Source organism: Mustela lutreola, chromosome 14 (assembly GCF_030435805.1).
Source record: "Mustela lutreola isolate mMusLut2 chromosome 14, mMusLut2.pri, whole genome shotgun sequence".
In the NCBI taxonomy this organism is placed as follows: domain Eukaryota; kingdom Metazoa; phylum Chordata; class Mammalia; order Carnivora; family Mustelidae; genus Mustela; species Mustela lutreola.
The window spans coordinates 49,376,933-49,402,289 of NC_081303.1; the positions used below are offsets into that span (position 1 = coordinate 49,376,933).

At 46.8% G+C, this 25,357-nt stretch overlaps 1 protein-coding gene across 4 annotated transcripts; it reads left to right on the forward strand.

Annotated features, from left to right (window-relative positions):
- Window positions 1–729: 729 nt before the first annotated feature.
- LAX1 (lymphocyte transmembrane adaptor 1) lies at window positions 730–13,878 on the forward strand. 4 transcript variants are annotated; one of them, XM_059146312.1, is made up of 8 exons: window positions 730–1,263; window positions 3,405–3,588; window positions 3,899–4,141; window positions 5,490–5,671; window positions 8,450–8,562; window positions 8,975–9,085; window positions 9,654–9,739; window positions 11,477–13,878. In XM_059146312.1, exons 4-8 carry the CDS (start codon window positions 5,589–5,591, stop codon window positions 12,272–12,274), a joined length of 1,191 nt encoding a protein of 396 aa, XP_059002295.1. In that variant the 5' UTR covers window positions 730–1,263; window positions 3,405–3,588; window positions 3,899–4,141; window positions 5,490–5,588; the 3' UTR covers window positions 12,275–13,878. The 4 variants fall into 4 exon arrangements, with proteins under 4 accessions (XP_059002295.1, XP_059002297.1, XP_059002296.1 ...); XM_059146314.1 differs by lacking the exon at window positions 3,899–4,141; XM_059146313.1 differs by lacking the exons at window positions 730–1,263; window positions 3,405–3,588; window positions 3,899–4,141 and adding an exon at window positions 5,031–5,266.
- The last annotated feature ends 11,479 nt before the right edge of the window (window positions 13,879–25,357 follow it).

Here is a 25,357-nt window from a genome sequence, read left to right on the forward strand (position 1 = left end):
GGCAGAGGGAGAGGGAGAATCTCAAGCAGACGCCCCAAAGCGCTGAGCTTGAAAGGGGGTTTGATCCCACAACCCAGGAGATCATGACCTGAGCCAAAACCAAGAGTCAGTCACAACTGACTGAGACCCCCAGCGCCCCAAGGGTTGCTCTTCTGTAAAGAAGACCTCTCTGATAAACAGATATTCATGAAGATATGTGAAGGGAGCCAGAGAGTGAGCTAGATAAATATGTGAGCTAGATAAATAAAGAGATTCCAAAGGGCCCAGCAAGGGCAAAGGTCCTGCCGCAGGAGACCGCGATGTGTTTGAGGACATACAGGGGAGACAGGAGTCGGAATGGAGTAACTGAGCGGGGAAGGGCAGGCAGGGAGCTGGGAGCCTGGCCGAGCCGGGAAGCCATCGTAGGGTTGGCTTTCATGAATCAGGAAAGAGCTGGAAGATGTTCACCTACGGACTGCAGTGATCTGCCCTCTGGCTGAAGGGCCTGTCGTGTGGCTGCCGGCTGCGGGAAACGGAAGGACAATGTAGATTTGACGAGTGCAAGTACCATACACGTGTGGACCCAACTTAATGCTGAAGGACACAGGTAAATCCGAGCTCCCTGTCACACTGGTGTCCTATGATACACAGAAGAGTGAAAAGAAAATGCTTGCTCCAAGAAAATTCACATCTATGACTCGTCCCCAGAGTTCAGGAACGCCCGGGTTAATGAAGTGATGGAAATGACATTCTACTCACTCACGCAAGAAGGAAACAAAGAAAACCCTCTCCACCTGTGCCCTTCCTGTTCCAGCCTCCCACTCCTATTGCCACACTGGTTGGCTCATCCCCGGGGCCTCTGCCCTCAGGCCTCCTCTGAGGTAGGCTGGGCCTCATCTGATTTCTGCTGTGACTGCCCACCCACCCCTGTGCTGCCGAGGAGAGGCCCCCTTCCTGCTCAGAGCCCCAGGGTCAGAGCCTCCCAGCGTGTGTGGGCTGGCTGAGGGGAAGCAGCGTGCCCGCAGCCCTGGGGCTAAGGGGAGACTTGGGGCTGTTAGCAAGATAGCTGCTCATCGGAACATGCCTCACAGCTCGCTTGGCTCCACAGCTCTGCCGAGGCCAGGGCTCAAGGGTTGTGGGGGGGTGGGGCAGGGCACCAAGCACAGACTCCAGAAGGACCCAGGGGCAGAGGTCTGCCCCGCTCTCAGGACGCCAGCCTTACGGAAAGGGATCTCTTGCCTGTCAGCAATGCCAGCCCACCTCCTCCACCAAGGCCCAGCCTAAGTGAGTTCAAACGATCCCCGACCCTGAGTCGGCTCACACTCCTTGCTTTCAAATTCTCCCCTTGCTCCTCAAGGGCCTCGGGCAGAGTGGGGGCGGGGAGCAGAGAAATCCTTCATACTTTCCAAATCTTTTTGTCCTAACCCTGCTCTCTCTCAACTTTAACTTAAAAGGGAAGTATTTGCTGCCTTTGTTCTCGGTTTCAGACTTGCCCGGACTGGAGCAGGCCTCTGGCCCAGAAGCAAGTGAGCCAAGAGGTAGAGAGGACTGCCACCCTTAAGGCTGCAGCTGTCACCGGCTAGGGTTGTCTCAGCCCCCAAACCTTCAAGAGCAAAGCCTGGCTGGGGCTGTCTTTCCCACAGGGCAACTTCGGCAGTTGGGGGCCCAGAAATACAAAAGCCACCGTTCACCCCTTCCTGGGGCAAAGGAGGCCCCAACACAGGAGCCACATCGCCCTTCCTACAAGGAGCAACGAGGACCATGCAAGGCTTGTCTCTTTCCTTCACAGCTGAGCACACAGTAGAACAAAATACCAGACGCCCATTTCTTTCTCAGTAGCTCCCCCTGCTATACACTCAGGGTCATAAATTCCTAGCAGCCGTAGGCCCCTAAGAGACCTCAGGGGGCCCCCTGTTCTGACAATCAGGCACTGGGCCAGATGCCAGAGATGCAATAAATATTTTATTTTATTTTTTTTTTATTTGAGAGAGCGCACACACAGAGGGAGAGGGAAACGCAGACACCCACCGAGTGGAGAGCCCAGTGTGGGACCTGATCCCAGGACCCCGAGATCATGACCCAAGCGGAAGGCAGACGACTGACTGAGCCCCCTAGGCATCCACAGAGATTCAATAAATCAAAGTCCCTGCCCCAGAGGGGTTCAAAGGCTACTTGAGGAGACAGGCATTTAAACAACTAATCCCAACAATCCGGAGGTATCGTGCCGGGTTGCCCTGGGGACCCAGAAGGGCAAAACCCAATTCCAGAGGGGGAAGTCTGCGCAGAGGTGGTGACACTTACAATGTTATTTTTTTTAATCAATTTTTTAAACGACACCTGATCTTTATAATAATTCAGCAGTAGAAGTCCAAAGAAGAAAGTAGCAAAATACCTCAAGCCCCACAACCCGGAGATAACCGGTATAAACTCTTCAGATGGATTTTATTGGAATTTTATGAGACAGAGGAACTGCAGTCACAATAAAGGAACCAGTGCAAAGGCCCAGAGCACGGAAGTGACAAAAGCCAGGTGTGCTCACCCAGGCTCAGCACGGCCTGCGGGCCTGAACGCACTGCGCATGGACAAAGTCGGGATGCCCAGTGCCAGATGGTGGGACACTTCCCGTAAATCCGCATCGAAGGTATAAAGGGATACATGGCAGGAAGGCAGGCGGAGCATCAAGAGAGGAAGAAAGAAAGGCCAATGGAGGCAATCCTTTAAGTGTAAAGATCTGAGCCCAGAGCCCAATGAGATAGTCAGATTAACAACAGCCCCCACCTAACGAGCTTGCATACGCCAAATCCTCAGCCGAGCATTTTCATCGTTAGCCCGATTAATTTTCACAACAGCAGTGCCTAAGTAGTGGTATTGCTATTTTACACCCAAGGAAACACCCAGAAAGATTAAAGGACCTGTCCCAGATAACCCTAGCCGTCACGTAGATCCGAACTTGTGTGGATGCTCTTAACACAGCACTTCTGTCTTTCCAGAGGATTCTGAAAGGTTTTTAATATTAGTAACATCGCTGAGTTGGAGCAAACCCCTCCCCTTTGCTGACTTGGAGGCACAAGTTCTGTCGTTTAAAACCAATCTTGATACTTTTTTTTAAAGTAGGCTCCATGCCAGGCTTGAACTCATGACCCTGAGATCAACATCTGAGCCGATGTCCAGAGTCATATGTGCAACCAACTGAGCCACCCAGGCGCCCCTAATTGTAATACTTTAGGATCATACGTCATGTTGAACCCTGAAATCATTAAAAGTGTTTAGCCACTTTTAGCGAAGCACCAGAGCAATCAGGTTTAAAACATGTGCCCTGTTGCCCGGGAATCAGTAGTTTTCTGCCATTATCATGATGAATGATTTTACACAGCAGGTTTGGTTTTTTGTTTTTTTTTTTAAGATTTTATTTATTTATTTGACAGAGAGAGATCACAAGTAGACGGAGAGACAGGCAGAAAGACAGAGAGAGAGAGAGAGAGAGAGAAGCAGGCTCCCCAGCGAGCAGAGAGCCCGACGTGGGACTTAATCCCAGGACCCTGAGATCATGACCCGAGACGAATGCAGCAGTTTAACCCACTGAACCACCCGGGCGCCCCCACATAACAGGTTTGTGGTGGTTGATTTGGCTGGTCGTGGCAAGGCTGAAGGGAAAGGAGAGACGGAGGCAGGACTCAACCCGGTCTGGAAACCACGGCACAGCCTCCGTTCGGAAGGTTGCTTCCCTCAAGTGTGGGGGGAGGAGGGAGTCAGGAGACCGGAGGGAAGATTAGTCTGACTCAAGCGCTCTGGGTAGATAAGAGTGAAGTCTTAAGAAGATCATGCAGGAGAATTTCTTTTAAAAAAGAAAAAAAAATTTTTTTTTTAAAGTAGCGGTCAGGGTTCTGAGGCTTGGTCCTGCTGGCCCTTCTCTTCATAGTACCGCCTGCCAAGCTCCCGGTTCACACACAGCCTTCTGCTGGTACCAGTGGCTCGGGATAGGTCCGGGGAGCCTCGCTGTCTCGCCCACTAGTCCCAGCCACAGGGGCCGGGGAGCGAGGGATCTTTTTCTCCTGAGGAGTTCTAGTTCTACTCAGACCCATTCCCGAGGACAAGCGGGCAGAGACCCAGATTCCAGCTCTTGGAACCAGCTGCCTCTGGCATCGCCTCCGCTTCCTGCCAGGTAAGGCCATGTGGAAGGAAGGCAGCAAGGACTTGGAAGGCAGCGTTCCCGGGAGAGCCAGGCGGACCCAGTCTCCCTGCTTCAGCCCCTCTCCCCTGGGGGCCTGTGAGAGCCTGGATGCGCAGAGCAGGGGTAGACAGCCCCGGGAAGCCTGGGGCCTTGGTGTCCGCTGGGAAGAGATGGGGGAGGGCCACGGTGCTGAGGCACTGGCTGTCTTCCATGCCAGCCCTCTGGGAGTCCATTTCCTTGTGGAAAGCCTGGTCAGAGGCCTTTCACAGCCTCCTAAAAGTCTCAGTGACCCCTTCTCTGTGGACTTCCCCAAGCTGCAAAGAGTTTCAGGAGATGGGTAAGAGAAAGAGGAGGCAGCTAGAAACAAATTTTGAACAACTGTCTAAGTTTGGGACACTTTGGGTCGGCACAGGGAATGAGGGGTCTGGCCTCTGAGACAGGTACATAGCAAGCAGGACTGGGATGATCTCCAGAAGAGCCCTGCGAGAGTGAGGCGGCCAGGGGACCAGGGAGGGCAGGGCTTCAAGAAGGAATGGCCTTCAGGGCCCCGGCTGCCCCAGCATGGGCTCCATTCTGAGCGTCATCTCCAGAGAGTCTCTAAATGTGAAACACAGACCAGCTTTGTCCAAATCACCCGGGGGAAGTGTCGATGAAAACCGCCCGTTCCCCTGTAGAAGCCCAGAGAAATAGTCACAAATCCCCCCCCCCCCCCGCCTTGCCCCATCTTTAGTCACACTCCCTACACCTACAAGTCCACAGCGCTCCTGGCCAACCTGGGGAACAGGGCCTGCAGACATGTTTTCTTCTCTTATTATAGCTGAGCAGCATTTCCTGTGCCCCGTGCTTCATAAGCACGTTGGTGGTGTCGTTTCCTGTGACGACTCTCTGTTTCCATTCTGGCAAATGTTTGCTCTTTTCTGTCTGCTTTTGGGGGTTGGGGGAGGATGAGTTTCTCACGGAGTCTCTCTCGAGCCTCTTGGCAGTTTCCCCCTCTGTGCCCCTCACACTTGCACCAGAGAGCTGAGAGCATGCCGTCTCCCTGAGCCACCTCTCTAGGGGAGCCCCGCACTCGGCTGAGCGCTCACCTCCCGCAGTGGGCACTGTAGCCACATCCAGGTAGAACCAAGCCTGTCGTCATTTTTGTGTTTGGGGTTCACACAGCCTAACATTTCAGGGGCAGAGGCCAGGGAGATGCAAGTTTGGGGGGGAAAGAAAGTTCTAGAAAAATTGGAAAACATGGAGACGAGGAGGATTTCTATCAGTCTTGTCTACTTAAAAAAGCGTTTCCGATGGTATGTAAAACCAATTTTGCCTTTTCTCCTGGGGGATGGCAACTTAGGAAGAGCCAGGAGAAGTGGCAACATGTGTTAGCTGTTGACAATTAAGAAAAGGCTTAGGAGGAGAAGCTGAAGCCAGAGAGGTTGCTGTGACAGCGGATATGATCACCCCAACTCTTTCCAACATCGGAGGGAGGACCTTGGAGGCCAGGACTCTTCAGGTGACTGAGGGCAGCCTGGACAGGTAAGTGACTTGGGGTGATGAGCTCCCCCCTCCCCTGATTTAGACAGACAGCCCTGGGCAACCCTGGGGGCTCCTACCCAAGCAGTGCTCCTTGCCCTCACAACCACGCTCAGGTCCACTGAGACCACCAAACTCTAGGCTTAGAGAAGCTTGCTCAGGACTGCTGGGAGGAAAGGAATAGGTTTAAAAGAGAAATGGGAGTCGCAGGGGGAAAGGGAAAGCAGTGTTAACACAGGATTTCCTAAGACCTTGTTGCCTGGCCTGGCTGGATTTCTTACCTCGCAGAGGCCCCAATTGCTGTCCTCAATTCTTCCTGTCTCGGGTCCCAACAACCACTCTCCCCCACCTCCAAAAGAAACTAGGTCCCACCATGATGGAAACAAAAGGCCCGTTTTTTTCAACAATGTGTTTCAAGGTTCTAAAAACTTTCCATGAGTGGGAAACGTAATCATAGATGTGATCAAGATACATCTTTAGGATATAAAATCTCACAGAACTAATCATGGTTATAAATTTTACTGCTCAAATGTTCAGGATCATACTAACAAAAATTAAAAGTCCAATAGCAGTTGGAGCTTCGGCAACAGCTGTAGCTATAAATCTCAGCTCTGTGATAACAGAGTAACTCAGCCATTTAAAATCGCTGTCGTTCAGGGAAAAGAATGCGATTACCATGACAAAGATGTGTCCCCCGCCAGTGGACAGGAGCGCTGATGGGGAATGAATTCCAAAGTTGTCCGAACCCTGAAGCACCCCCCAAAATATTCACTTCTGTGTTCATTCATGTTTGTTAATTCACTCATTCATTCGACAAATATCTATCTTGCCCTTGCTAAGTGCCAGGCACTGTTCCAGTCACCAGATCAACAGGATCGACAAGTCCATGGCTTCCTGGAGCTGACAATCAAATGGGAAAGTCAGATATAAACAGATAAACAAAGAGATGTATAATATAATGTCCATCAGTCTTAAGTGTATGAGGAAAACACAGAACAGACTTGAAGGGCCTGAGAGTAATAGGCTTGTCCGAGCCGGTGACATTTCAGAAGAGGCCAAGAGAAATGAGGGACTGAGCTACATACCCCGACACCTGGGAGAGGGAGCTGCTGGTCAGAGGCAGGAATGTGCCGTTCGTGGCCAAGGACAGGCCAGGAGTCCTGGCTGCCGCAGTCAGAAGGGAAGTGATAGGAAATGAGGTCAGATGGTAGGCATAGGGGTGTCTGGGTGCTCAGGCATTCAAGCATCTGGCTCTTGATTTGTACTCAGGTCATGACCTCAGGGTCGTGGAATCGAACCCCACATCAGTTCTACACTCAACCCGGGGTCTGCTGGAGATACTCTCATCCTCTGCCCCTCCCCCATGCACACATGCGCACATTCTCTCTCTAATAAATAAGTTAAATAAACCATTTTTTAAAAAACAAGGAATAAGAAGGTAGGCAGAAGCCAGAACATAAGGTGCCATGACGTCCTCACTGGGTAGGGACTGTGGCTGTTATCCCAAGTGTGATCAAAGTCACATGGGTCACAAGAAGAGGGGAGACATGATCTAACTTACTGTTAAGAAGATCACACTGGCTCCTGTGTGAAGATAGGATGTTGGGGTCAAGAGTGAAAGCAAGACAACGCTTAGGGAGGTTACTGCAAAGGTCCATGTGGAGCACACAGTGAGTTGGGGGTGGGGGTGGAGTGGTTGTGGCAGTGGAGGGGTGACAGGTGACTGGGTTTGGGAAAGATGACCAAGGTTGAGCAGATGGAATCTGCTCGTTAACTGGAAGTGAGGTGTGAAAGCAAAGGAGCAGTCAAGAATGGCTCCAAGGCTTCTGACCCACCCACTAGCTAATGGGCAATACCAGAGGAGAAGCAGGCTTCTGGGAGAAGAACGGGCATTCTGTTTCAGATGTATCTGGTTTGAGACATCCGTTGGGCAGCCTAGAGGAAAGGTCTGGTATAAGTTGGGTAAACAAGCCTAGGACTCAGGAGCACAAAAGTCTTCCCTGGTAGCTGATCTGGTTTCTAATATTTAGGTCTGCTAGAGACTCTGCTGTCACCCCCACCCCCACCTCCCGGCGACTTCTCATTACAGTAGGCAAAGCAAGGCAGTAACCCCAGCCCTGTCAGGGAATCACAAGCAGCAGGAACTCACCCCTGCATGTGCAGTGGTTACGTTCCACAAAACAGCAAGTGTTGCTTGGAGACCAGCTCCACAAGTTGGTAAACGGGGTTTGAAAAATGCCCACAAGGCAGACTCTGTCACGGAGCAGCTCCCTCCCTGCACGGCGGGTAACCCCTTCTTCCACACAAGACAGGATGCCCAGGAAGAGGGAATGAGGGTGAGTAAGGGCAGATGAACCTGATTTGGTGACTTTGGAGGACAGGGGGATGCAGTAGAAGGAGCATGGTCTTTGGGCCCCAACAGACCTAGACTCACTTTCCATCTCGGCTCCTCCCTACTGTGTGATCTTTGATATATTACTCTGCCTCGCTGAGTCTGAATCCCAGGTTCCTGGCCCCAAGGAGAGATGAGACTGTTGTAAAGATCAAACGAGTTCCACACACACACAAACCCAAGGCACCCAGCAGGCATTCCAAAGGGACAGTGCCCTTCTCCTGTGTCCAGTTTCCCTCCATCCACATAGAAGACCCTCTCTCCAGCCACACAGCCCACCCACCTCAGGCTCCCATTCCAAGTCCTCGGGCTCCAGTTCCTGCAGGAAGCCTCTTCTCCGACCTCCTCAGCCTCCTACAGCTAGACATGGCACTTATTTTTCCTCACAGAGAGAAAGACCAGAGCAGTGCCATCTTTTCCGGGTTTGCAGGATTCCTTGCCATCCTCCTGACTACTGTGATTTTCTACAGCCTGTGGAACTGGAGTAAATGGAAGAAGTACCGTGAGTCCCTTGATTGTCCCAAGTTGAGATGCACAGGCATCAATCACACAGCCTGGCATTCAAAGCCCCGTTTATTCTTCCAGGATAAGCTCTTACACTGGGAAATACTCCGTTCTTCTCTGACACACTGGTCACTGTCTTACTCATCTAAGCTGTGGCTCCAAAAGGCTCCGTGCTGACTGGAGTTCCATTTTTGAAAGTTGTTGCCCTGGGACACTCATGTCCAACACCCCACATGCCTCCATTTCTTCCTCCTGCTTCTGTGTACCAAGTCTTCTAGCTCAAAGCGACTTGGGCAAGTGTGAAAATGCACTTTTGATGATACATAGTGAGAGTGGGGAACATTTTCAGGGACCATCTCATGCCCAGGGGCCCCCACATTTTGTAACACTGGTCTCTCATTGTCTTGCAGGACAAGCTCCTTACTTTCGAGTTACCATCATGCCCTTACTGTCTCTGTCTCGACCCAGACAAGGAGCTAAAAATATTTATGACTCCTTACCCCAGAGGCGAGACGAGCTGGGTAGGTTTTTCTTTCTAATCTATGGAGCACGCATGTCACCAACCTTCTGCCCTCAGAATGTCCTCTCACCACCCAGAGGCAGCTTTCTTTAAACACTCAACCCTTCTGCCCTTCAAGGAGCATGGAGGAGGATGAGCTAGACAGAAACAGGAAGTAACTCCACTGGGGGCCTAGAGAGCTCTGAAAAGGGAGCTGGGGGTCTTCTGGGTCAGGGGAGGGGTTGTTTTATCTTGGTATGAAGTTGGCCAAAGACAGATGGGTATGTCTAGGGATGGGGAGACATACAGAAGGAGAACATGGCCTCCGGGATTACAGGTGGATAAGTTTTGCCTCAGGAGCCACGAACTACTGTGCTAGTTTGTGCCCTCTGGTCCTTGCTAGAAACCAAGGACAGTTCCAGGCCTCAGAGCACATCATTCCCCCAGCTCTGACCCTCTTGCCACAGAACACCAAGCCCTAAATACCAGACGCCACAAGAACCCACTTCACCCTCTCTGCGGGGACTTTGTAGGCTGAAGCGTTCGGGGACTGGCCTGCGAGCTTCCGGACTCATTCTCTGTTCTTTCAGGGAGACGTCAGTCAAGAAGTAACCGTATTTTTAGTACCGAGAGCCTCCTGTCCAGAAATTCCGATAGCCCTCCTTCTGAGCCTGTGGTAAGAGTCAAGTGAAGGGACGAGCCCCTTGGGAGAAATGGCATATTTCTGACTGAACTGAGGTAAACGAGTTCAGGTCACAGATCTCCTTTCCCGACAAACAGCATGTCCCCTGGCAGGTGCTCTGTGACCCTATTAATATATTAGGAAGACGAGCTCAGGACCTCCCTGCAGCCCAGGGAGAAAAATTAAGAAAGGTGGAAACAATTGTTTGGGATTTGGGGGAGGGCATCAGAGCGCACGTATTCAAGGAGTGATGTCAGAACAGAAGTGGATTGTTCTAAGACAGGTAACGGCTTATCCCAATAGAGTATTGTCCCTTACCAAGTAAATCACCTCAGGAGGGTACACAAATATTTCAACAATGCAGCTTGTGCTCAAAACCTCTTTAAAGCCCTCCTTGGGGAATTCCTCCTGGGGTCTGGGGCAAATTGTTTCAGTTCTCCTCAAGGGCAGGTATCTTTGTAAGTCGTTGAGGACTGTAGCTGGTGTAGAAAGTGATCAAACGGGGGATTTCCGAGGTTACCAGGGGAGTGCTATGGTGAATGACCATGACCGTATGTGTCATATGATGTGGAGGCAGCCGCCAGGCAGGAGTCCTGTAATACTGTGGAGCAGAGACCCCAGAGAGTAAAAGGAAGCCTTTGAAGCTCGGGGGCTCGTCCCATAGATAAGTTCTCTCTTGCTCCTCGAAGAATCGGTCCCTTCAATTTTGTGGTCATTTCAAGGAAACACAATCTTACCGCGGCTGCTGCTCCTGATGCTCCCCAGCCTCTCATTAGCCAGAGCTCTGGGTTCATTACCATGTGGTCACCTCCCGGTCCCGCCCCCATGTGTCCCACGCTTGGGCTCTGTTCCCATCTCCAAGACTTCCTGGGGTTGCAGGTCCTCCTGGCTGATAACACGCAGGGAAGAGGAAATTCCGCTGCCAAAGTGAGTTCCGGCGCTCAGTCCCAACCCTGTTTAAGGCCACAACACATCTGATTTGGACTCTGTAGCATGTGAACGATACGTTGAGCCAGTTGCCAGCATCTAAAAATTGAAAAGATTTCACATTAAAGTCTGGATGTCCAGCTTTTCTTGAAAAGTCAGAAGTTCTGGAAACAGCAAACCGGCGTCCTTAAATGGCCGTGAGGGGCTGAGTCTCTATGTCAGCTGCCCCTTTACTAATAATACCAACAGTGTTAATGCTTTCCATGGGCGGGGAACCTTCCATACACTTCACACATAGTCATACACTAACACCTCACAGAACCCATATTATGGCGGTATTATGATTGTCCCATTTTATATGCTAGGGAAGAAAGGCACGAAGGGATTAGGTAACTTGCCCACACAGAGTAGTAAGGTGGGATTCACACCCTGAGTCTAAGGCTGAGTCGCTACCTTTGCACACTAGGCTGTACTGCCTCATGATGAGCTCTGAGGCAGCCCGCTCTCTCCAGTTTCTAATACTCCCGCCTAGAGACTCTCCGTTGAACACCCACACTGTGGCCAAAATCCAGTAGGAATTTATGATCACATTTACACTGTTGCTTTCCTTAAGCTTCACCCACTTTGTTCATACCTGCCTAGGATCTAAGGCTTTGCATTTGCAGACCCCCAACTTAGACATTTTCTCCAAGAGGAGAACCAAGTGAAGGAGTTATCAGATAGCGGTACTGGATGGGGAAGAAGAAAGGCTTCGTCGGTATTTCTGCTTCCATCCTGTCACTGGCTTTCTCTTCTTGCTTATAGCCCTCCCAAGCAGGCAGTGGCCTCTGGCTGCACGGAGACCATGCTCCTGCCAATGGCTATGCAGTAGGCATCTATGACAATGCCACATGGCTCCAGATGTGTGGGGACCTCACTCCCTCGGCAAACTATGTCAATATCAGAACAACCAGAGACTGCCGGAGCATTTCTTCAGAGGATTCAAGAGATTACATCAATGTCCCCACAGCAGAGGAGATTGCTAAGGCTCTAGCTTCTACCAACAGCACCCCTGAGAACCTCTTCACCCTCCCAAGTGCCCAGGAGCAGGAGCTAGAGCTTATTGAGGAAAAAGACAAGGGCTATGGGAATGTCAGTGACCATGCCAGTTTTCGGTCTCCAAGATCCAAGAGTGATGATCCACTCAGTGATGAGGAAGGCTCATCTGAGACCTCGAATGACTATGTCAACATGGCAGGGTTGAATCTTGAGACCCTCCAGGGGAAGCAGCCACGGATGGCTTTCCAGTGCTATCGGGATTATGAAAATGTCCCATCAGCACTTATCAATAGAAACCAGCAGCAGGTGGAAGAAGTGATCCCCTCAAACCCAGACCACGTAGAAGGCAGGACGGAGAATCCAGATACCCACATCCAATTTGTCATGCAATCAGGGAGGGTTCTGGCTCTAGGGGAACCTGTGACCCGTCAGCCATCTGCACAGAGTGAGACTAGTCAGATAGAACATGGAGAAGAAATGTCAAATGACACTTCTAATGACTATGAGAATGTGCTACCTGCCAAGTCCAGAGACAGGGACTCCACGCACAGGCCACACACATAGCTTCTTCCTGACAAATTAGGACCCAGGCACCCAGCTGAAGAGTTCCGTGGAGTAGTCTATCCTGCTGGATCCATAGCCTCTAAAGGGGCTGGTGTAGACCACTGACCATCCTTGTATTTCAGAGTTCTTTCAGGTAGACTACAAAGAGGCTGAGATACACAGAAGCTAAGGGACTCACAAAAGCCAGCATCTGGGAAAGCCAGAAAAGAATTCTTCCCAAGCAGGGTGCTAGTAACTCTCATACCAACCTAAGAATGTTTGCTGAAACTGCCTTATAGGATGGTTACTAGATTAAAAATGAGAGTACTTTCATGCACAGTAGAAACATGAGGTGTCCAAAATTGTTACCTTGGCAAATACCAGCAGGACACAAAACAAGAATACGGATTAGTTTGTAATCCTGGCAGAAGCCAAAAAGAAGGAAGAAGTCGGAGTTGGGGTGGGGTGGCAGTTTCCCGTTGAAAAAGAGTGTGGACAACAAAATGCTAGAGAACATGTGGACACCAGAGGGTCATTCATTGCAACTGTTTGACAGTTTCTTTTAAACCTGCAATTACTATACAGCCAACCCATTCCACTCCTGAGTGTTTACCCAAGCGAACTGAAAACTTGTGTTCATACAGAAGCCCATATATGACTATTTATAGCAGCTTTATTCACAATTGCCAAAACTAGAAATAAGCCAGATGTCCTTCAACAGGTAAATGGAAAAATGAACTGTGGTATATCCATGTAATCCATGTAATAAAGTTATCTATACTCAGCAGGAAAAAGGAATGAACTATTGGTTTGTGCAACAACATGGACAAATCTTAAATACATTTTGCTGTGAAAGAAGCTAGACCTAAAAATCTACACATTGTATGATTCCACTCATATGACATTCCGGAAAAGACAAAACTATAGGGATGGAAAACAGATCAGTGGTTGCCAGGTTTAGGGAAAGGGAAGTTCACTCCAGAGGAATTTTTAGGTTGCTGGGGTTCTTCCGTATCATATTGTGGTGATGGATACAGGACTCGGTGCATTTGTCAGAACACAAACTATATAGCACCACGAGTGGCTTTTACTGTATGTAAATTTTTTTAATTAACCACGCTGTCAGGGGAAGCCATGATGGAATGCAGATTAAGACAAATAAAGCTAACTATATTACAGATGAAGGGGGTGGGAGGGAAAAGGAGCTGGTCTAATTAACTTTGGGAAATCATGTTTTCACTTGAAACTGTAAGATAGAGACACACAGAAAACTACACAAACACTGTACTCTAGTTGGTAAATTCATATCTCAGAGGTATATAGGTTAGAAATCTTGAAACTACTTTAAATGTATACTAAGATTCAACAAATAAGTAAGTATAGATAAGGAGGGGTAGGCTTCTCACTATTTGAAAGGCTACAATGGGGGCGCCTGGGTGGCTCAGTGGCTTAAGCCTCTGCCTTTGGCTCAGGTCATAATCCCGGGATCCTGGGATCGAGCTCCGCATTGGGCTCTCTGCTCAGCAGGGAGCCTGTTTCCACCTCTCTCTCTGCCTGCCTCTCCACCTACTTGTGATCTCTGTCTGTCAAATAGATAAATAAATAAAACATTTTTTTAAAAAAAAAAGGCTACAATGAATTCTGTGGTACTGAATTAGAGTTGGAACTATAGTTTGAACTCTTGTTTATTTTAATATATATACGAATAGATACAGAAATATAGATATGTGTATACGTAGGCTAGCAGACATATATTTCTTAGCTCTGTCCACTGGAGGGTCTAGAAGAATTGACACCCTAGAAGCAATGAACACACTCAGCACCCAGGTCTTGGTTTCTAAATCTCATTGTCAGTAGAAGGAACCAGAGCTCCTTGGAGAAATGGCCAGTTCTAGGGATGGTGTAGGGAAAACACAGGGACAGGGAGCTTCACCATCTTGTAGATGGTCTTTTAAAAAAAAAAAAAGAAAGATAAAAAGAAAGAAAGAAAAAGAGAGGAGGGTGTCAGGGAAAAAAAACACAAGATAATATGAAGGTACGTCAAAAGGAGCCATCTAAAAAAGTTCCCGGGGACAAAGCTAGAACAATTTCAGCATAAAAATAAATAATTATGATATAAATTTGTATGTCAAAGAACAAAGTAAATATTCTTGAGGCCATACCAACAAGTGAATAAAATGGAGGAAAGGGAGAACTCTTCCTTCCTGATGAATTCTGAATAATAAATATAGAAGAAAGAAGAAAATCACTACTAAGACACCATAGAACTGTATGTTAACTATACTGAAATTAAAATAAAAACTTAATAATAAAAAGAAGACTCCACAGAATAATTGCTGAATGCTCATGAATGCTAAAATAGTGGATGACACTTTAAAGAGAAATAAGATAGTTGTATAGCTTCAAAGATCTCCCCCAAATATTTATACATTACTATGATGACACTAACACGTCTGTCCACAAATTAGTCAATACTTCCCCCAGAAGTTAATTCCCCTTCCCTTTGGTGTGGAGTGTGGGCTGGATTTAGTGACTCTTTTCTAACAAATAGACTATGGAATGGCTGGTGGGGGTGGGGGGGGCAAATTTAGACCAGAAAAACTTGGCAGACACCACATTAACCATGTGATCAAGGTTAACTCTCTGGTAATAAGTCAGGTTGTTTTATGATCAAGGAAATCATAAAATCATAATCATTGATCATAAGATCATATGATCATAAGATCATAATCATTTACTTCACTTCTGTAGCATTCTTCCCCCAAATCCACAAAACCTCATTCTTTTTTTTTTTTTTTTTAAGATCTTATTTATTTGTTTGACAGACAGAGATCACAAGTAGACAGAGAGGCAGGCACAGAGAGAGGAGGAAGCAGGCTCCCTGCTGAGCAGAGAGCCCAATGCGGGGCTTGATCCTAGAACCCTGGGATCATGACCTGAACCGAAGACAGAGGCTTTAACCCACTGAGCCACCCAGGTGCCCCCAACACCCCATTCTTATCATGAGAAAAAAGTCAGAAAATCTAGATTGCCTAACATTCTACAAACACCTGACCTGAACTCTTAACCATGGTAAAAGTCACGAAAGACAAGGGAACACTAAGAAACTGTCACAGAATAGAGGACACCAAAGAGGCCTGATGACTAAATATAGAATAATGGTACCTTGGATTAGATGGATTAGATCCTGGTACAGAAAAAGGACATTAGTGGGGAAAAAAATGATAGCACTCAAAAAGTTCACATTTTAGTAAATAGTATTACACTTATGTTAGTTTCTTAGTTTTGATCATTGTATCATGGTTATGGAAGATGTTACCAGTGGGGGAAGCTCGATGAGCGATATATAGAAATTCTCTCCTAATTTTGTGACTCTTCTGTAAATTATTCCCAAATTTAAAAAAATAATTTTAAAGCATGTATAAAGTGAAGACATATAGTTACAACCCACTTAAAGAAATATGCTTTGTCCCTTCTTCTACAAAACGGGTATAACGTTAAAGCGTTCTGGGTATTTTGATTTTCTGCATTGTTTTGTTAACATATTTGATCAATCTCCCTATTAATCTGTATCACTTTGCCTGCAGGAAAATATATTTAAGTCCTTTGTATACACCGTATATCTTAGCCCAAGGCCCAAGGTAGAGGCCGGTTATTGATAATTGATGATTGATGATACGGTTTCAGCACATGTACTTAGGCCACAAAATGTTGAGGGAGGTTTTTCCCCTGTCATTCAGGAATCCAGGCTAAGGCCTAAAGCTGGGTATAAAACACCCCACATTCTGAATTTAGCATGCCATGAGCTTTAGGCATCAGCCTAGGGTTTACTGAGAACAGGAAAATAAATCCTACCAAACACCGCCTCCACCACTCCATGTCCCTGCTCCATGGCCGAGGGGTTGGAGGCCAGGCTTTGAGGAGTTTGCTGGTCAGGAAGAGAGGTTCTTTCCTCCTTCCCTGCCCCCATCCCTGGGCAAGTAACCACCTTCTTCTGCAGAGCGCCTTGCACCCTTGGGAAAGGAAGAAGACGGTATTGTCAGAACGGGTGGGGGGGGTCGGTTCTGTGAAGCAGCCAGTCACCCACTGTTGGGCAGAACTGCAATGAAAGTATCACCAGGGGAAGGTGACTGGGCCTGGGCCACTCAACAGGGTGCCAGGTAAGGGGCCTCTAGGATGCCTCTGTTAGGTGTAGACCATCTGAAGTGGCCTTACAAGCACTTGGGTGGGTACTGTAGACTGAACATGTGTGTGCCCCCCAAAATTCATATGTTGAAACCCCCATGTGATGGTAGTAGGAAGTGGGGGCCTTTGGGAGGTGATTAGATACGAGGGTGGAGCTCTCAGGAATGGGATTAGTGCTTTTTTAAAAAAATATTTATTTATTTGACAGAGAAAGAGAGATCACAAGTAGGCAGAGGCAGGCAGAGAGAGAGGGGGAAGCAGGCTCCCTGCCGAGCAGAGAGTCTGATGCGGGGCTCTATCCCAGGACTCTGGGATCATGACCTGAGCCAAAGGCAGAGGCTTTAACCCACTGAGCCACCCAGGCGCCCCAAGGAATTAGTGCTTTTATAAGACCCCAGAAAGATATGCTGTCTGTCCCTTCTGCCACGTGAGAACATGTGGAGAAGACAGCCATCTGTGAACTGGGAAGCAGGCCTTACCAGACACCACATCTGCCGGCATCTTGATCTCGGACTTCCCAGCCTCCAGGACGGAGAAATGTTGTTTACGCCACGCAGTCTATGGTTTTTGTTAGAGCAGCTTGAACAGACTCAAACAGTGGGATAAAGGCAGATGGTTCCAGGATCTAACTCTCCCACACCTGGTGACAGTATCGTGGGCAGATTCCTTCAGGGCTGTCGGGTTCACCTCACAAGTAACCAGCGTTGACATTCCTGCCTCACAGGATGCACCATGTCTGGGCTACTGGCCAGTCGGGGCACTGCAGGCAAGCAAGAACAAGCCCAGAGAGGGGCGAAACCCAACCTGGTCAAGTAAGGAGACGGGAGAGTCAGAGAGGAGAAGGAAGACTTGAGCAGAACTGAATCTTACATAATGGCTTGACAGAATTCTCACAGCCAGGAGGAGAAGGAAAAATGAAGCGATCAAAATGAAACTTTTCAAAGAGGGCTACCGCCCAGTAAGAAAGGGAAGTTCAACCAAGCACCTTCAGGAGGCAGGCCTTGGAAAAAATAAAGCCAGCTTATGTCTACACCCCAATAAGCCAGTTGTACTTAATGTACGTTCTCCCAAATTAAGAATGAGTACTAAACTGTATGAAAGAGTAACCTTCCTGTTTATTTTTTGTTCTGAGTTTTTTTTACAAACAAGTGAATGAAAAACTGTGTAGGACATTATAATTCGTGCTTTCCCTTTACAGTTTCATTCTTCTCACATTAGTTACCAGGAAATTTTGAGTTAAACTGAATGCCTGAGTGCGGTAACTGGCTCCTCTCCTGAGCCGGACAAGGTGGAGGAGGAGGTGGTAATTTTTTCAAGATAAGGATGAGGAAGTAGGAACATAACAAATCTGTTATGATTCCTTAATTATTTAAATATAATAAATCAATTATTCGAGTTTGTATTATTTTGATTGGACCTCATTCAGAACACTGTTTAGTATGAAATACAGTTTGCTAAGTCTCCTTCCTCTTTAGAATTCATGCTTTAATGGTGAGCAAAAGACAAGGTCTTGCTGTCCCTCTGCCATGCCTCCTCCCTGGGCACTCCCTTAACATCATGGTGCTTTGTTATCACTTCCGGTTTCCCTGTGGGCTGAGGGCCTGTAGTGATGTGCGAATACTTCCAGAAACTCTGACTCTTAAAGCAATTGATAAGCAGGGATTACAGAAAGAAGGCAATAGTGTTCTAGCACGGATGACCTACCATAGCCTTCCTCACTTCCCTTCCTTCTTTTTTTTTTTTTTTTAAAGATTTTTATTTATTTATTTGACAGAGAGAAATCACAAGTACACTGAGAGGCAGGCAGAGAGAGAGAGAGAGGGAAGCAGGCTCCCTGCTGAGCAGAGAGCCCGATGTGGGACTCGATCCCAGGACCCTGAGATCATGACCTGAGCCGAAGGCAGCGGCTTAACCCACTGAGCCACCCAGGCGCCCCACTTCCCTTCCTTCTTTATGTTAGTTTTAACCACTTATGTCAAAAATGGCATGGCAAGAGAGGGAAAAATAAGGCAACCCACAGTTTGTTTTGTTTTGTTTTTCCTTTCAGTCTTCCCTTTCTCATCAGTTAAGTTAATGGTGGAGACTGTGGGTAGAATGTGGGCGTATCAAGAAGTGGAATTAACGATTCTGACTCATCATCTCCTGTCTCCCTCTTACAAGGATCCTTGTCCTTACGTGGGGCCCACTCAGATAACCCGGGATAATCTCATCTCAAAGTTCTTAACTTAATCACACTGTAAAGTCCTTCTTACCATGTAAGGTCACATATTCACAGGTTCCAGGAATTAAGACGTGAACACATTTTGTCCCCCATGACTGCACAGCAAATCAGTATCTGATGACACATGAACCTGATAATATCTGAAACGAGTTATAAGACTCAAAGATGTGCATGCACACACACCACACACACACACACACACCACACACATATTCTCACACCCTGGGTTTTAAAAGATGAAAAAGTAAGAAGAACGCTGTTAGGCTGGTGCACTTGCTCCTGATGAACTGATATAGATTAGGTACCAGATACAACATTAATTTAGAGGAAGTACTTCCTTTCCTGGAAGTCACAGCAAACATCAAAGCAGAAGGAAGCCACAGAAAACCACCAATGCTCCGAGAGATAGCAGGCAGACACCTCAGAGAAGGTCTCCACTGGCACTCAGAATCTCGGACGGAAACTCGGGTTTGTGCCAGGTGTCCTGGAGATCTCTAAGAGGAGAAATCCATTCTTCTTCTTCTTTTTTTAAAATATTTTATTTATTTATTTGACAGACATAGATCACAAGTAAGTGGAGAAGCAGGCAGAGAGAGAGGAAGAAGCAGGCTCCCTGCCTAGCAGAGAGCCCAATGTGGGGCTTGATCTCAGGACCCTGGGATCATGACCTGAGCCGAAGGCAGAGGCTTTAACCCACTGAGCCACCCAGGTGCCCCGGGAAATCCATTCTTGGTGATCCCAAGTCAAGACATAATTCTTCCGGGGTATTCTAATTTTGCAGAATCTCACATGAAAAGAATATGTGCTCAGATGCTGTTGAGTAGAGTACTCTGAAAATGCCAGTTAGGTCAAGTTGATCGGTAGTGCTTTTCAGGTCATCGACACCCTTACTGATTTTCCTTGCATGGTTCTAGCAATTACTCAGAGAAGTGTTGAAGTCTTCAAATGTAATTGTTGATTTTTCTATTTATCCAGTCAGCTTTACTCCTTTTGTCTGCACGTATTTTGACATTCTGTTGTTAGTTGCATGCACGTTTAGGATGGTTAGGTCTTCTTGGTGAATTGACTTCCATCATCAGATGACGGCCCTCTTTATCGCTGGCCATCTTCTTTGTTTTGGAGTATACTTCATCTGACATTAATGTAACCACGACCCCTTTCTCCCTTCCTTCCTTTCACAAAAATTTTAAAACCTTTTTATTTTGAAATAATTTTAGACTTACAGAAAAGTTCCAAAAATAATGCAGAGATTTCCCACATACATTTCAGCAAACATTCTCAAATGTTAACACCTTGCATAACTTTGATATGATGATGAAAACAGAGTGATTAACATTGGTACAGTATTATTAACCAACTTACACACTTTCCCAGGATTTTATCACCTTTTCACCAATGTGCTTTCTTTGTTCAGGATCCATTCTAGGATCCCACAGAACATGTACTTACACAACTTCATCTCCTCCAATCCATGGGAATTCCTCCCTATTGCCTTGTCTTTTGTGTCCTATTATTTCTTCTAACGTTTTTCTGCATCAGTCTCTCTTCTCTTCTTTGGAAATTCAATGGCATAAATATTAGAACTTTTGTGTTTTTAAAGATTTTCTTTTTTATGTAATCTCCACACCTAATGTGGGACTCGAACTTACAACCTTGAGATCAAGAGTTGCATGCTCTACAGACCAGGCCTGCCAGGCACCTCAATATTTAGAACTTTTGGTATTGTTCCACAGATCCCTGGGATTCTATTCTTTTTTCTTCCCGATTGTTTTTCTCTTTGTTCTTTAGACTGAATACGTTCTATTGATCTATTTTCGTGTTCATTGACTCTCTCTTTTATCATCTCTTTTCTGCTGTTAGCCCATCAAAAGAATGTTTTAATTTCACATATTGCATTTTTTCAGATATAAAATTGTTCTGTTTGGTTATTTATAGTTTCTATTTCTCTACCAAGAATGTCTATCTTTCCATTCATTTCAGGCATGTTTACCCTTAGTTCATGAAGCACAGTTGCTTCCCTACTTTAAAGTCTGCATGGCAATTCCAAGTTTAAGGTCATCTCGGGTTGGCATTTGTTAGTTATTTCTGGAGAACTAGTCACACTTTCTTATTCTTTTTATGTTAAGTAATTTTACATTGTATCCTAGACATTTTTTAAAAGATTTTGTTTATTCATTTTTAACTAATCTCTACACCCAATATGGGGCTTGAACTCACGACCCTGAGATCAAGCATCCCATGCTCCAGGGACTGAGCCAGCCAGGTGCCCCAATCCTAGATATTTTTAATATTTGTTGTATAAACTCTGGGTACAATTAAAGTCCTCTGAAGAATTATTTGTTCCGTTACAGCAGATAGGCAACCCAGTTAGGTTCACAGTGCTAGTGATGCTTCATGTTCTGTGGGCAGTGGTGTCACTATTCGCTCAGTTCTCAAAGACTTTTCTTTTCTTTTCTTTTTTTTTTAATTTTATTTATTTATTTGTCATAGAGAGAGAAATGAGAGCAAGCACACGCAGACAGAGTGGCAGACAGAGGCAGAGGGAGAAGCAGGCTCCCTGCCAAACAAGGATCCCGATGTGGGACTTGATCCCAGGACGCTGGGATCATGACCCAAGCCTAAGGCAGCCGCTTAACCAACTCTGCCACCCAGGTGTCCCTCAAAGACTTTTCTATGCTGATTTGGGTCTGATCCATTCAAGCACAGGTGGAGTGTGATCCCATGGTGTGGACGTTTTCCTATACAAAATTAGGTGGCCTCTTTTGCAACTAGTACCTGCCCTCAGGCTCCTTTTCTTCTCCTCATGAGTTCTCCTGGCTCCCAGGCCCTCAGAGCCACTTTTCTGGTGCTTCTGGTCACATAGGATATCAACTTTAAATTTTAATGGCCTGACCTGCCACCAAAGCACAGCTCCACAGGAAGGGCCCATCTTCAGGGAAAAGCTGAGAGAGGGGGAAAAAAAATAAGGATTATATACATACATTTTCTTCAGTCTTCTCTTCCTGGTTCTTCTTTCCAGAAAGATACAGTTTCCACCATAGGCTTCGACTCTTCTCTCCCCTTCCCTCAACACGCGTTCATTTTTGCAACTAGTACCTGCCCTCAGGCCAAAACTATGAGAAAAAAGGAAAAATTTGAAAACACAAAATTCTTTTCTGTAGCTCACTTCTCTCCACAATTCATCTCCTTTTGTTGATTTTCAAGATCCTTATATGCTTACTTTTTTTTTTAGATTTATTTATTTATTTGAGAGAGAACAGGAGGAGGGTCAGACAAAGACGGAAAGCATCTCAAGCAGGCTCCCCACAGAACACAGAGCCCAACACAGGGCTCAGTCCCACCATCCAGAGATCATGACTTGAGCCAAAATCCAGAGTCAGGAGCTTAACCGACTGAGCTATCCGGGTGCCCTCTCATACTTGCTTTTTATGTTGTGTCCCGAGTTTTTAGTTGTAATCCGTACAACACAGTGGCTGTAGTGGGCTTATTCCATCTTGGATAGAACCAAAAGCCTTACTTCTATTATTTTTATGTGAAATTATTTGATGAAAATGAAAGTGGTTTATAGTTTCTATTTCTCTACCAAGAATGTCTATCTCATTTTGCCCCATACAGTCCATTTTGGAAACTCTTGTATCTTCCATCAGACATAATTTCTCCCAGAATGAAAGCAGTTTGGATAATATTCTTGGAAAGATGATAGTTGGGATGTTCCATAGAAAGGTCAGGAACCACCGATCTGACAAGTTATAGTTTAAGTTCTGGCCACTCTGTAACCAGGAGTCAGCAGAAACACATTCAGCTGGCTATCTCATTGGACCAGGGTAGATTTCTTTTTAATGCTATTCTCAACAGGCTTAGCCTCTTAGTTAACTAGAAAATCATAAAATTCTGTTATACCCTGTTTTCTATGTGTTAAGACCTATTAGGTTGCATTGTCTATGTGCCTAGGGCCACCAAGCAATTTATCAACCACTCGGTTCCTTTTCCTGACTCTTCGTCTCTCTAGCTTTCACATATTGGGACTCCATGGCTGGGACCTGCATCTCTTTCCTCTGGCCTGATTCTATGCCTAGGTGACCACTTCTTCCATGGCAGGAATGGTCTGTGTGTGGGTTTATGACTTCCCCAAATTCCACATATCCCATCTAATTACCTACTGGACATCTCTACCCAGCTCTTGGATAGTGTCTCAAGAGTCATACATCTAAAGCAAAGATCTTGGGATGCTTGGGTGGCTCAGTTGGTTAAGCCACTGCCTTCGGCTCAGGTCGTGATCCTGGGGTCTTGGGATCAAGTCCCACATCGTGCTTCTTGCTCAGTGGGGAGTCTGCTTCTCCTTCTGCCTCTGCCTGACACTCTGCCTGCTCATGTTCTCGTTCTCTCTGACAGGTGAATAAATAAAATCTTTAAAAATAATTAAATAAAGCAAAGATCTTAATTCCCCATGTCTAGATCTGGTTCCCCTCAGTCTTCCACATCCCAATAAATGGACTACCATTTCCTCAGCATCTACTTGCTTGGGCCCCAAACCCAGGAGTCATCCCTGACATCGTGTAAGACTTTCTGTCTCCAAGCTGCCTGCTCTCTGCTTCTGCCCACAGCCATTACCTCCTCTGTCATGTCCTCCTAGATGGCAGCAAAAGCGCCCTGATTGCTTTCCCCACTTCCTCCAGCCTTTGTAGAGAGAGTCTTTCTCTCTCTGTAGCACATTCTACAGTAGAAATCACATTACTTTGCATAAAGCCCTTACATGGCTTCCTTTGGCAACTAGAATAAACCCAGATGTCCTTTTGTGGTCTCAGAGGTGCCGCGTGACCTGGCCCTGTCTCCATCCTCCTTTCTCACCGTTCTCCCATACGCCCCAGAAGGAAGACCGGGAGAGTCTCTGGTCACAGAAGCCATGCGGAGAGAGTGTTTCCAAGGACGATTGGTCCCTGTGGCCATTAAGGCTGAGGAGCTGAGTGAAAAGGGGCAAAGACAAGGAATCTGGATTAGCCCATTTGGAGGAGTTGGTGACTTCACTTCTTCCATTACTAAAGTGTGTTGTTCTGAGGAGTATGGCTTATGGAGAGTCTGTATCCAAGACATCATCAGTCTGAGTTCAAATAACTTTACTTCTGCAGCGATAGTCTATCAGTCATTCTCAAACCTCAGTGTTTATTAGAATCACCCAGAAAGCTTATTAAACTACAGCTTCTCTGATTCATTAGGATGACACTTTGCAATCCTTTTTTTTTTAAGATTTTATTTATTTATTTATTTATTTATTTATTTATTTATTTATTTGACAGAGATGGGGAGAGAGAAAGAAGACAGTGAGAGAGGGAACACAAGCAAGGGGAATGGGAAAGGGAGAAGCATGCTTCCAGCGGAGCAGGGAGCCAAATGTGGGGCTCGATCCCAGGACCCTGGGATCATGACCTGAGCTGAAGGCAGAGGCTTAATGACAGAGCCACCCAGGTGTTCCCAGACACTGCATTCCTAACAACATTCCAGATGTTGCTGAACCTCATCCTGTTTGACAAATAGGAAGTTACAGTCTATTCCAAGGGTTACCTTCTGCTCTTTTTTGAGAATCCCCATGGTGTTTCTGTGTCTGTGAATAGTCTGGGTTACTGTTTGCTATTTCAGCGCCCTGGTGAGAAAGAGACCAGAATACCCTGGGAGTTAGGCTCTGCAATTCCCGGTCCCTAACAACCCCTAACAGATGCCACTCTGTCCAAGTCACCCATGCCTGCTGGCCTCTGCCCAGCTCGGGGCAGCCAAGCACCTGCTGCGGCTGCTAATAATGGAACCACAGATCCACCACTCGGTAGAACTAGAAACCTGTTAATGTCATTGGTGTCAGTTTCTTGACTTAAATCCCAGAAGTCCTGAAGGAATCAAACTCTAGTTTCCTGACTTCTATAGACCTTAATGTCAGCATCCCTACAGTTCCCCCGACAGTAAAACTTCAGTGCGGTGGGAAGGAACATGTTCCAACCCTACAAAACCCAGTCAGAGCCACAACACAGCAAAGGCCGCCCCGCTTTCCGAGGGGTGAGCTCACTCAGTTCACACACATACACTACTCTAGCATTGCCTCCTGCCACCACCACCAGAACTCACCTTTGGTGCACACACGACACACCATTAAAGGGGCAGCCCTATAGTACATTAAGTTGAGTCTGGGTCACTGGTCCCATATCCATTTTCCCTCACCAGGATTTTTCTCTTGAGAAACTGCCCCTCCTTTCCTGAAGTCCAACTTCAGCGAGACCTTCCCCACCTATCAGTCATGTCTTTGCAGCCTCGAATCTCAGTGGTGGGATTGGGGGGGGGGGCGGTCAGAGTTTCTGGTCCCTCTGTTTTGTGGGATGGGTTCGTTTCTGAATAAATTTGTGGCTGCAGAAAGATACAAGGGATTTCACCACGATTCACTGATGAAGGCAAACAAATCCCCAAAGCAAGCAGATATACTGGAGGAAAGTCATTGTCAAACTCCTCTCCGCAAGAACACAAGGTCCGCCCGGGCCAGTAAAGCATTAACATATACATGGTACAGATGTTCAAGAAGTGATAGCCATTACTATTATTGCCTGTTTCTGCCCTAAAATCCATTCTTCTCCCCAACCCAGTTTCTCCTTGGGGTTTTCCTGCCCATCCCAGGGCCACAACCCTAATCTCCACTCTCTTTTCTTCCCACCCAACTTGTG

Coding starts and splice junctions, on each gene's coding strand:
- LAX1 (XM_059146312.1), top strand. CDS start 5,589: ATGATCACCCCAACTCTTTCCAACATCGGAGGGAGGACCTTGGAGGCC. Junction 5,672..8,449: donor ACTGAGGGCAGCCTGGACAG/GTAAGTGACTTG, acceptor TTTTCCTCACAG/AGAGAAAGACCAGAGCAGTG. Junction 9,740..11,476: donor GCCCTCCTTCTGAGCCTGTG/GTAAGAGTCAAG, acceptor TCTTGCTTATAG/CCCTCCCAAGCAGGCAGTGG.